Genomic DNA, 13,183 nt, shown 5'->3' with positions numbered 1-13,183 from the left:
TTGGAGCGGTATGAGATGTATCTGATGTATACGAGCAAATGGGGATTAGGAACAAAATTACTGGAGTGTTTGAATATTCAGAAGCAAACAAGAGCAGATGGGCAGCGGCTGCAAGTACTTCAGGCAAGAGAGAAATAGTGGAAATTAAAACCAAAATATTTTTCAGCTCATTAAAAAACGGGAAGCATCCAATGGTTGGAAAGATGCTGGCATTCCAATTTAAAAAAGCACACAGGTTAGAAGCATTATCCTGGGAATTATAGACCTGGAAGATATGCTCACAGTGTAAGATACAGTAACAAAACATTGTTCTCTATCATAAAGGAAGTATGTAAGAAGTCACACAACACCAGGTTATAGTCCAACAGCTTTATTTGAAATCACAAGCTTTCGGAGCGCTGCTCCTTCTTCAGTCAAATAAAGCTGTTGGACTATAACCTGGTGTTGTGTGACTTCTTACATTTGTCCACCCCAGTCCAACTCCGGCATCTCCACACCATAAAGGAAGTAGTTCAAGCAATTTTAACAAGACAATGGGAGCAATTTCCAAGAAGCCCATTCATGCCAGTATCAGACCCGAGTAACTTTGATGCTCATGAGCTGACTGCAGTTTGCCGGTTTTGGGAAGGCAGGAAATCAGCCATCGGCAGGTTGTGGCAAGGGAGGGAGGCAATCTGGGAAACTGGGAATGGGGGTGAGGGCGGTGGCGGGAAGGCTCAAATGGAGTCATAGAGTTATACAGCACAGAAAGAGGCCCTTCGGCCCATCGTGTCCGCGCCGGCCATCAAGCCCTGTCTATTCTAATCCCAATTTCCAGCGCTTGGTCCGTAGCCTTGTATACTATGGTGTTTCAAGTGCTCATCTAAATGCTTCTTGAATGTTGTGAGGGTTCCTGCCTCTACCACCCTTTCAGGCAGTGAGCTCCAGATTCCAACCACCCTCTGGGTGAAAAAGTTTTTCCTCAAATCCCCTCTAAACCTCCTGCCCCTTACCTTGAAACTATGCCCCCTGGTTATTGACGCCTCTACTAAGGGGAAAAGTTCCTTTCTATCCACCCTATCTATGCCCCTCATAATTTTGTACACCTAAATCAGACCCCCCTCAGTCTTCTCTGTTCTAAGGAAAACAACCCCAGCCTGTCCAGTCTCTCTTCATAGCTGAAGCGCTCCAGCCCAGGTAACATCCTGGTGAATCTCCTCTGCAGCCTCTCCAATGCAATCACATCCTTCCTATAGTGTGGCGACCAGAACTGCACACAGTATTCCAGCTGTGGCCTAACTAGCGTTTTGTACAGCTCCATCAAAACCTCCCTGCTCTTATATTCTATGCCTCGGCTAATGAAGGCAAGTATCCCATATGCCTTTTTAACCACCTTATCTACCTGTCCTGCTGTCTTCAGGGGATCTATGTATATGCACACTAAGGTCCCTCTGATCCTCTGTCCTTCCTAGGGCCCTACCATTCATTGTGTATTCCCTTGCCTTGTTAGTCCTACCAAAATGCATCACCTCACACTTTTCAGGGTTAAATTCCATTTGCCACTGTTCTACCCATCTAACCAATCCATCTATATCGTCCTGTAGCCTGAGGCTTCCCTCCTCACTATTTACCACTCCACCAATTTTCGTGTCATCTGCGAACTTACTGATCATACCTCCTACATTCATATCTAAATCATTAATGTACACTACAAACAGCAAAGGACCCAGCACCAATCCCTGCGGTACACCACTGGACACAGGCTTCCAGTCACAAAAACAACCTTCGACCATCACCCTCTGCCTCCTGCCACTAAGTCAATTTTGGATCCAATGTGCCAAATTGCCCTGGATCCCATGGGCTCTTACCTTCTTGACCAGTCTCCCATGTGGGACTTTGTCAAAAGCCTTACTGAAGTCCATGTAGACTACATCAACTGCACTACCCTCACCCACACACCTAGTCACCCCCTCGAAAAATTCAATCAAATTGGTTAGACATGATCTCCCCCTGACAAAGCCATGCTGACTATCCTTGATTAATCCTTGCCTCTCCAAGTGGAGACTAATTCTGTCCCTCAGAATTTTTTCCAATAATTTCCCTACCACTGATGTTCGGCTTACTGGCCTGTAATTCCCTGGTTTATCCCTACTACCCTTCTTGAATAATGGTACTACGTTAACTGTCCTCCAGTCCTCTCGGCCTACAGTGGGTGGATTTTTTGTTCGGGGAGACCTCCCACTAACATTGAACATTTCCTAGATTGTTTTTATTGTTTATTGAGTGGCCTCCAGCAGTCCCTTTACAACCAACGTAGGACTCTGATTTGCATATTTAAGCATTCTCCCGCCTGTTTCAGGTGGGTGGCCTGCTCGCCTATTTACAGGATCACCTGACAATTGCATAAGACAGGCCTTAGGTATCCAAAGAGAGACACTTCCAAGGGATGGCCGAAGTGCCTCGCCTAATTTTAAATTGCTGGACGCCCGTTTTTAGGTGAAAGATAGATGGCTGGCAGTTTAAAATTGCCTCCAATAATTCCATGCCAATCAAGGTTTATGAGAGAAAGGCTATATCTCAAATTATTGCAGTTCTTTGAGGAAAGACTAAACTAAATGGATTTTCTATACCTTACAAGAACCACTTCATAAAGTGGCTCAAAAAATATTGTGTATGATGCGATAGCTTCTGAGATAAAGGGGGAAGCTGAGAATCAGATAATAAACTAGATACATAACAAGAAACAAAGAGAAGCTAAAGATAGCATAAATCTCTTCCTCCAAGTGCCTTCTGTGTCCAGTGGCTGGTGACCAGTGCTCTGGTTAACAAAGAAATAATATGCAGTGAATTTCCTTCAAATCCTTCCTTGGTGGGTGGGCAGAACCTGCTTTGTGAAGTTATGCCCCTTATGTGCCATACACTTGCTGTTGTGACTTTTCTACTGTTGACCAACTAGAAATGTTTCTCTAAATCAAAAAGCAAAATACTTCAGAAGCTGGAAATCTGAAATAAAAGCAGAAAATGCTGGAAACACTCAGTTGAGCAGACAGCATCTGTGCAGAGTATAAGGTAGGGTTAATGTTTCAGGTCGATGACCTTGCCTCAGAACACATTTTTGTGGGATCCAAGAGAAGGTCAAGGGGGAACCCTATCATGGTTCTGGGAGGGAGGAGAAGTGTGGAAATGCAGGAAATTGGATGGACACGGTCAAGGACCCTGCTTACCATGGTGGAGGGGAATCCTCGGCTGAGGAAAAAGGAGAACATTTCAGAAGCTCTGGTGTGAAAGGTTGCATCTTCAGAACAGATGCAACAGAGGAGAAACGGAGAGAAAGAAATGGAATCCTTACAAGAAACAGGATGGGAAGTCTTTTCTAGTTTGTTACTGACTAAACTTAATGGGCCAGAAATTCCAGCTGGAGGCTTCCCGCGGGCGCAAGCCCCCGACCTGCACTTAAGAAGCGCACCTACCGCTATGCTCTGGGCCCGCGCTGAATTCCATTGCTGTGCCTGCTCCAGCTGCTGGTGTGCAGGGTACGCGTATCCCAGGGGCGGAGCTAGTTTGCAGCGTCCCTGGGATCATGTGGGCCATGAGGAGCCAATCGGAGCAGGGAATCTCCATTCATAGATTCGACAGGAAGACCTGTCAAATCTATGAATAAAGATCAGCCCCTTAAAACCTAAGTAAAACTTCAAATACATTTTTTTTAAATCACATTTTAAAAATAACTATAAATTGCATAAATTAACTATTTTAAACAAAAATTTAAATTTTTGAAAAAAATAATTAAAGTTTTTAACGGGGCCAAAAATAAACTTACCTTTCTTTAAAGTATTTTAAAATGATAAACCTGTAGAAAAAATGTTTTAATTTTACTTACTTCACCTCTTACCTTGTTAAAAGCAGGCCTTGCTTTTCCATGCGCAGCTGCTAGGGACTTACCCGCACTGAAAAAAACGGAGAAAAAAGTGGAAGTTCGATGCGTACGCACTGCCTCTCCGGTGCACGCGGTTGACCTTCGAACCCTTTCTTCAAGAGAACGGAAGTTCCAGTTTCCAGCGCATGCGCAGTGCATGCATGAAACTGGCACTTCCATTGGCCCTACGGGTGAGTGCACAGTGCGTACTCACCCGTAGGGAACGGAATTTCAGGCCCAATAACAAACACCCCATCCATATCATGCAACCTCTGTGTAAAGTAGTTAAATCTAAACCTTTGTTCACTTTTCCTCATGGAGCTTGAGCCTATTGTCCCTTTTTGTAGAGTAGTCTTGAATCCACTCTTTTCTGTTCTTACCTAAACTCTTTTATCTACTGCTATGAGTCCCAGCATTTCAAACCTTGGATTTGATTTGACGATCCTATTAACTGCACATTTTCAAGAAGAAAAAAATTCAAAAACTGAAGGAAGAGAAACAACTTTCTTCTAAATACAGTGGATAGATCCTAATATTACTTTTTTTTAGAGCTTTAGACAAACAGGAGAGGAAAGACCAAGTATATAACAATAAAACTGGATTACTAAATAAGGAACAGATGATTGACAGTCAGTTCAAAAACTCAGGAGAAAACATTTGTTATTTTAAAGTAGATTAATAGCTAAACATAAAATAAAAACAGAAAATGCTGTAAATACTCAGCAGGTCAGGCAGCATCTGTGGAGAGAAACAGAGTTAACGTTTCAGGTCGACCTTTCGTCAGAACTAGAAAATGTTAGAGATGTAACAGATTTTAAGCAAGTGCAGGGGCAGGGAAGAAGGGGAGGGGAGGAAAGAACAAAAGGGAAGGTCTGTGATAGGGTGGAAGGCAGGAGAGATTTAATGACAAAAGGTATAATAGCTAAACATGTTTTGTTGTCATTAACTGCCATCCATGTTGTCATGCGACACAATTCTCTTGTTAAAACTTGGCTATTAATAAACTGAGTAAATCAGTGCCAGTCACATTGACTAGTTACGTTGTGTGCACTCTTCTGTCATAACTTGTAGGCTCATCGCATGTCAAGCGCTTATCGTAATGATTTAAATGGTGTTATGACAATTCAAGCCAAACCACTTCAGCAGAGACATGCAGGATTGCCTGACAAAGCACAGTGAGTAATACAGTAACAATCATTACAAACAGAAATTTGTAGTTTGTGGTGTGAAAACTATTGTAAGTAAACATTAATAAATATTGGGGGTGAAATTGGGTGCCTCTGCGTCTCCCATTAGCACCCCCAGGGGGCGCTAATGAGGCGCCAATGGTTTTAGTCATAGAGTTATACAGCACAGAAAGAGGCCCTTTGGCCCATCGTGTCCGCGCCGGCCATCAAGCCCTATCTATTCTAATCCCATTTTCCAGCACTTGGTCCATAGCCTTGTATGCTATGGCGTTTTAAGTGCTCATCTAAATGCTTCTTGAATGTTGTGAGGGTTCCTGCCTCTACCACCCTTTCAGGCAGTGAGTTCCAGATTCCAACCATCCTCTGGGTGAAAAAGATTTTCCTCAAATCCCCTCTAAACCTCCTGCCCCTTACCTTGAAACTATGCCCCCTGGTTATTGACTCCTCCACTAAGGGGAAAAGTTCCTTTCTATCTACCCTATCTATGCCCCTCATAATTTTGTACACGCAATCAGGTCCCCCCCCGCAGCCCTTTCTGCTCTAAGGAAAACAACCCAAGCCTGTCCAGTCTCTCTTCATAGCTGAAGCGCTCCAGCCCAGGTAACATCCTGGTGAATCTCCACTGCACCCTCTCCAATGCAATCACATCCTTCCTATAGTGTGCCGACCAGAACTGCACACAGTATTCCAGCTGTGGCCTAACTAGTGTTTTGTACAGCTCCATCATAACCTCCCTGCTCTTATATTCTATGCCTCAGCTAATGAAGGCAAGTATCTCATATGCCTTTTTAACCACCTTATCTACCTGTCTTGCTGCCTTCAGGGATCTATGTACATGCACACCAAGGTCCCTCTGATCCTCTGTCCTTCCTAGGGTCCTACCATTCATTGTGTATTCCCTTGCCTTGTTAGTCCTTCCAAAATGCATTACCTCACTCTTTTCAGGGTTAAATTCCATTTGCCACTGTTCTGCCCATCTGACCAACCCGTCTATATCGTCCTGTAGCCTGAGGCTTCCCTCCTCACTATTTACCGCTCCACCAATTTTTGTATCCTCTGCGAACTTACTGACCATACCATCTACATTCATATCTAAAACATTAATGTACACTACAAACAGCAAAGGACCCAGTACCGATCCCTGCAGTACACCACTGGACGCAGGCTTCCAGTCACAAAAACAACCTTCGACCATCACCCTCTGCCTCCTGCCACTAAGCCAATTTTGGATCCAATGTGCCAAATTGCCCTGGATCCCATGGGCTCTTACCTTCTTGACCAGTCTCCCATGCGGAACTTTGTCAAAAGCCTTACTGAAGTCCATGTAGACTCCATCAACTGTACTACCCTCATCCACACACCTAGTCACCCCCTTGAAAAATTCAATCAAATTGGTTAGACATGATCTCCCCCTGACAAAGCCATGCTGACTATCCTTGATTAATCCTTGCCTCTCCAAGTGGAGACTAATTCTGTCCCTCAGAATTTTTTCCAATAATTTCCCCACCACTGATCTTTGAAAAGATCAGCTCTTTTTATATCCGAGAATAGAGTTACTGGGACTTAATAGATTTTAAATATCTCACTCAAATTTAAAAAGGAACCATCAGTCCTTTACTGATTTATCAACATGCAGTGCAGTGCTATGGAGTGGTAGGACCAAACTTTTTCTCTGTGATGCTTTTGATGTATCCTTTGGGGGAAAAATTCTGTATCGATCATTTTGGGGCGCTAACATTGCCTTGGAGCTAATTAGCACCAGCAACTGCAAAATTGAGTTTTAGCACTCCAAGAGGGAAGTGGATAAATCAAGTGCTCCACTTCCTTCTTAGGGCGTTAACGTCGGAGAGCGGGGCGGAGACTTCAGCAGCGCTGCACACTGGGCCGTGCAGCGCTGCTGCGACCGGGCGCAACGCTGACATCGACTCCCGCCATATTCGGCAGTAGTTTTTCGGAGGCACTACGGCGTTGCACCCCATTCTCCTTCACCCGGAGATCATGACGTCATCACCATGCGCATTGCCCCGGTAGCGCCCCGGACCCGAAAATGACTTCCGCCCCCTGCAGCAGCGCCGGTCGAAAACACCAACAGCTGTAGGAGGTGTGCATCGGGCAGCCGGCCGCTTCAGGGACGATAATTAAAGGCGAGGTGACCGAGGTAAGTGAAAAAAAAACTTACCTTTCCTCTTTTAGATTTTTTTGCAGTTTCCTGCCTGCGATCGAGCAGTCTGGCACTCTGCTTGAGTGCTGGGCTGATTGCAGCTGCCTTGGTGGTCCAGGTAGGTACTTTTTAAACTGCAGAGCCTGCAGCAATGGCCCTTCCCTTTAAGGGAGGGAAGGAGCCTTTGAACGCGGCAGCGCTGCACGGCCCAGTGTGCAGCACTGCTGAAGTCTCCGCTCCGCTCTCCGACGTTAACGCCCTAAGAAGGAAGTGGAGCGCTTGATTTATCCACTTCTCTCTTGGGGTGCTAAAACTCAATTTTGCAGTTGCTGGCACTAATTAGCGCCCAGGTGATGTTAGCGGCTCAAAATGATCAATACCGAATTTTTCCCCCAAAGGATTCATGAAAAGCATCACAAAGAAAATTTTTTGTCCTATCACTCCATAGCACTGCACTGCATGTTGATAAATCAGTAAAAGACTGATGGTTCCTTTTTAAATTTGAGTGAGATATTTAAAATCTAGTGGGCTAGATTTTCAGTTGATAGCGCCAGCAGTTAGCGCCTTAAGAGAAGTGATTTTCGGGCGCTATGCGTGTAGCGCCCGTGCGCAGCGCAGTTTGCGCCCCGCCCCAAATTAAGTTGCCCGTTAGCGCCGGCGCAAAGTTTAGCGCCCGCCCGGATGCGCGCGCAGAAAATGACGTCACATCCTCGTGCAACGCCCTTTGTGCGCCCCGATTCCAAACTTCAGTTGGACCGCCCCATTGTGCGGCTGGCGGCCGGAGCGTTTGGAAAAAGGAACGCAACACAACCAGCGCGGGCCCCGGGGGGCGCAAATTAAAGGGGACGTGCTCTCCAGTATAAAGGCCAGCCTTTTTTCAGAAAACACTCTTGTGCAACGCATTTCTGGAGACACAACAAGGAGGATAGCTAACTGGTTTCAAGCAGCAAGAGCTCAGGTATTTTTGGACTCAGGCCAGAGCGCTGCAAGTGGCCTTTTGGAAATTTGAGTGTTTGCCAGGATTTGATGGGGGTTGCATGGGGTGCCAACGCGGAGCTGCAGCTCCATGTCCGTAGGGCTCGCAGACGCATTGTGAGAGGGGCAGCCCTGGCTAGAGGCAGAGGGGGCTACAGGCGTCGGCCACGTAGGCCTTACCCAGTCAGGCTATACCGCCAGCAGCGCTCCTACCTAAACATGAGTGCCGCGCGATGTGTTAAAAGGCTCCGATTCCGAAAGGAGGTGATTGCAGAGATCTGCCACCTGCTTCGCCGAGATCTGCGGCCAAAGCTCAGGTGCAGGACGTCTCTGTCGGTGGAAGTGAAGGTGACGGTGGCATTGAACTTCTATGCCACCGGCTCCTTCCAATACGCTGCTGGGGACATAGCAAACATCTCCCAGTACGGCGCGCATCGCTGCATCCGCCAGGTGACCGAAGCACTGTTCAGAAGGAGAAGCCAATTCATCTCCTTCCCCATGGCCCTGGAGAGCCAGCATCAGCGCGCATTGGGATTTTCCAGACTCGGGGAATTCCCCTTGGTGCAGGGCGCCATTGACTGTACGCATGTGGCTTTGCGGGCCCCTCTGGAGCATGGCGAGCAGTATCGCAACAGGAAGGGCTACCATTCTCTGAATGTGCAGCTGGTCTGTGACCACAAGCAGCGCATCATGGCAGTCAATGCCAGCTTCCCAGGCAGCAGCCACGATGCCTTTATCCTGCGGCAGAGTACTGTGCATGACATGTTCCAGGCACAGCCTCCCCCAAGAGGATGGCTACTCGGGGACAAAGGCTATCCTTTGTGCACCTGGCTCATGACCCCGCTCCGCGCGCCCAGGACCGCTGCTGAAGAGGCCTACAACGAGAGCCATCAAACCACCCGCAACATCATCGAGCTAACTATTGGGGTCCTCAAGCAGCGGTTCCGCTGCCTTGATCGCTCCGGAGGAGCTCTCCAGTATTCGCCGGACCGGGTCTCCCAATTTGTGGTGGTTTGCTGCATGCTACACAACCTGGCTATCCGCAGGACTCAGGCACTGCCACCTGACGTTGGACCAGCACCTCAGGAGGAGGAGCAGGAGGAGCATGAGGAGGAGGAGGAGGAGGAGGAGCAGGAGTACGTTCCCAGGAGGGAGCGACCAGGGCCAAGGGCCGCACGACGCCACCTTATTACACAGTACTTCTAAGCCCCCTGTCAGGGAATGGCCAGGGGCCATGAGGGAAGATGAATGCAGCCGCTCCGCAAACCCTCAGCCGGCGAAGCCAACAAACACTAAGAAGAACAACCATGGAGACTGCATGAATAAAGATAATTTTTTATTACACAAAAATGAAAAGCCCTTCCCACATGAATCCCCAAAAACAATAAACGGGCCCCACAAAAAGCCCAACAAACGACTCACTCCCACAAACTGGGGAGGAGTCACTCCACCTTTCTTCAAACCGGGCCTCAACGTCGGCCTAACGCAAAAAATAAGCCCTCCAACAACACAACCATGGGCAAAATAAAGATGGCCACCGCCATATAAAAGGAAAGCTGGCCACACCCTCTACTGAGTGGCCCGCGAGGGCGAGACCTTGCCCAGCCTTTTGCCTCCCCTGCCCGGCCTGCTGCTCCTTCGCAAGCTCTGCCCAGTGGCTGCTGCGAGGCTGGGGGAAGGTGCCTGAGGCTCAGATGCCCTTCCGCCAGATGCCGCTGGGGGGCGGCCTACACGGCGTTTGGGCCTCGAGGGGCCGTCTGCTGAGTGGCGCACCTGAGCCTGGCCACCATCAGCTGCAGCCGCTTGCCCTTGACGCCCCAGTGGGGGAATGGCGGCGACGGATTGCGCAATGTGGGCCAGCTGGCATCTGGGATGCGCTGGCTGGTGCTGTGGCGCGGTGGCACTCGGCCGGGCCCGCACTGCAGGATCCGCAACAATCAGCCGAGGGGCGGCTTGCTGGGATGGTCCAGCGCGGCGGCTGCCCTGGCGATGCCTGCCTGAGACAGCGCGTGTGGCAGCAGTGAGTGCCCCTGTTGTCCTGGTGTGCGCGCGCATCACATCCGCCAGGGTCTTGACGGCATCAGTCAGCATGCGGCCACTTGTGGCAGTTGCTGCCCCGAACTCGCGCACACTGGTCGCCAGCGACTCGATGGCCTCAGGCATGCGCCCCACCACGCTCAAGAGCTCCGTGTGGCGCCGGTCCGAATCCTCGGCCATCTTATCCAGCTTCCGCACCTCCTCCGAGGTGAAGGTGTCCGGACTGGAGTCGCGACTCTCCCGCTGGGGAGGAGGGGGCCGAACTAAGGGACCCTTGCCACGTTGGTGGCGGCGAGTGTGCCGATCAGCAACACTCCCCTCTGATCCTTCCCCCCTTTGGGGGGAAGGCCGCGGGCCACACGCACGGCTCCTGGGTGGCTGGACGCCACTGGTCCCAGAAGCTGCATTGCCCTGCGACAGTTCCTCCAGGCACTCGTCCAGTGAGGAGGTGTCAAGCATTTCCTCCTCTCCTGCGGGACGTGACTGTTCCCCCGATGGTCCGGCTTGCTCCTCCTCCTCCTCCTGCTCGGAGGTGCTGTCACTGGCAGCTTCAGGGTCCTGGTCGTCACCAGCTGAAAGCAGGAATGCACAAGAGTAGCTTCAGAGTGAGGAGACGGCGTCAGCGAGGGAGTTAGGACTGGTGGCATTCAGCGCATTGGTGGGACAGTGGCAAAGGAGGTAGCTCGGATGGGCCAGTGCGACGCGAGAGGGCCAAAAGGCGAGGTCCTTACCATTGCCGGGCAGTGGAGGGTCGGATACTCCGCACGCTGTGGGGACGATCACACGGGCTCCCATGAGCACAGACACGCGCTCCTCCAGCCGAGTGAGCTTCTGCAGCTTGGCGCGGCCACCCCTGGCACGGGCCTGGCGATTAAAGGCTACTTTAGCCTGCAAGAGAAAGGACGGGCTGTAAGTGCGCAGTGTAGCCCTGATGTAGTGTGCACTGCCTCCCATGGTGGAATAGCTTGGCCAGAGTGAAGCCCTGATGTAGTGTGCACAGCCTCCCATGGTGGAATAGCTTGGCCAGAGTGAAGCCCTGATGTAGTGTGCACAGCCTCCCATGGTGGAATAGCTTGGCCAGAGTGTAGAGTGCCGAATGGCCAATTGATGCTCATGACTGTCCCAATGCTACTGGCTGAGGGCTGGCCAATAGGACTTTCAGCTCCCTTTGCCCATCATGTCAGGTGTACATGCAAGAATGAGGAGGAGACTGGAAAGGCTACTCACCTTGACAATCCTGGTCAGGTCGTTGTATTTTTTACGACATTGTTTGTGGGTCCTGGGGGCATCGCCGGTGAACGTCACCCTCTGGGCGATCTGCTTCCAGGCTTTGGTGTAGTCGTGGTGGGTTGGATTCCTCCCACTCTCTGGGAACAAGATCTTGCGCCTCACCTCCAGAGCTGTGACCATTATGTCCAGATCACCCTCTGAGAAGCGCAGGGCACGCTGACGGGCCTTCTCTGGCGTTGCCATGACTCCCTGGGGCTGAGCAGCAGTGCTGAGGCCTCTTTGCAAGGCTGCAGTGTGCAGGGCGTGGCAGCAGACCAATTCGTCCCTTCCCCCTTTAAGAGCTGGTCGGCGCCACGGGGTCTGCTGTCAGTCCAAAAATGACCGCACCCGCGCTGCGCCCCGCCTGGGCGCTATCCCTCTGGACCGCCGGCTTAGCGCCTAAAGATAGTAGTGGAACGCCTCTTTTAGCGCTCCACCAACCTCTTAGGGCGAAGCCACTGAATTCCCGGCAATGGGGCGCTACTTTGGGGCGGGCGCTAACTTCGGGCGGGCGCTAAGGTTAGCGCCCCAAAACTGCCGATACTGAAAATCTAGCCCAGTAAGTCCCAGTAACTCTATTCTAGGATATAAAAAGAGCTGATCTTTTCAAAACAAGATAGCTTGCTTGCAAATCTCTGAGAAGGAACCAATCAGTTTGAAAATCGTGAATAGAGAAAAATTAGTTTGAATTTTCAAGGATCTTAAGTAGGCTCCCACAGTGACACAAAATTCTAGGAAACATATTGCTTATTAATTTAAAGCTATTTACAAAGGATTAACTTAGTTCTTGAGTTGTGATTGGTTTATTACTTAGTTGGATGTGATGCTTTACCACTTTCTAAGACTTGAGTTCGATCTTATTGCATAGGATAAATCCAGTAGCCAAAAGCAATCACCAGACAGGGTTTGTTCTTCATTTCCCGGGCCCGTTACCAAAAGATATGTGGATTTCAAGGCAATGATGCACACACACCCACCAACAACAACAACTTGTATTTATATAGCGCCTTTAACGTAGTAAACGTCCCAAGGCGCTTCACATACGTATTATAAGCCAAAAATTTGACATCGAGCCACATAAGGAGCAATTAGGGCAGGTGACCAAAAGCTTGGTCATAGAGGAAGATTTTAAGGAGCGTGTTAAAGGGGAAAAGAGAGGTAGATAGGCGGAGAGGTTTAGGCAGGGAATTCCAGAGCTTAGGACCTAGGCAACAGAAGGCACAGCCACCAAAGGTTGAGCGATTATAATCAAGGATGCTCAAGATGGCAGAATTTGAGGAGCGCAGATATCTCGGGGGGGGGGGGGGGCGTGGTTGTGGGGCTGAAGGAGATTACAGAGATAGGGAGGAGCGAGGCCATGGAGGGATTTGAAAACAAGGATGAGAATTTTGAAATCGAGGCGTTGCTTAACCGGGAGCCAATGTAGGTCAGCGAGCACAGGGGTGATGGGTGAACGGGACTTGGTGTGAGTTACGACATGGGCAGCCGAGTTTTGGATCACCTCAAGATTACGTAGAGTAGAATGTGGGAGGCCAGCCAGGAGTGCGTTGAAATAGTCAAGTCTAGAGGTAACAAAGGCATGGATGAGGGTTTTAGCAACGGATAAGCTGAGGCAAGGGCGGAGATGGGCTATGTTATGAAGGTGGAAATAGGCGGTCT

At 49.6% G+C, this 13,183-nt stretch overlaps 1 protein-coding gene across 3 annotated transcripts in view; it reads left to right on the top strand.

Annotated features, from left to right (window-relative positions):
- The window catches only part of fam149a (family with sequence similarity 149 member A), a 213,866-nt gene that overhangs the window by 152,160 nt on the left and 48,523 nt on the right, over positions 1-13,183 (top strand). For all 3 annotated transcript variants that reach the window (XM_085970968.1, XM_085970959.1, XM_085970951.1), the window contains exon 9: positions 4,967-5,070. In XM_085970968.1, coding sequence (XP_085827094.1) covers positions 4,967-5,070 — 104 coding nt within the window. The remainder of the gene's footprint in view (positions 1-4,966; positions 5,071-13,183) is intronic.

The sequence above is a fragment of the Somniosus microcephalus genome, chromosome 2 (genome assembly GCF_052327205.1).
Source record: "Somniosus microcephalus isolate GS21.2 chromosome 2, FLI_Smic_1.0, whole genome shotgun sequence".
Lineage (NCBI taxonomy): Eukaryota > Metazoa > Chordata > Chondrichthyes > Squaliformes > Somniosidae > Somniosus > Somniosus microcephalus.
The sequence above is the reverse complement of the archived record's forward strand: the minus strand, read 5'-3'. Positions and strand labels throughout refer to the sequence as shown.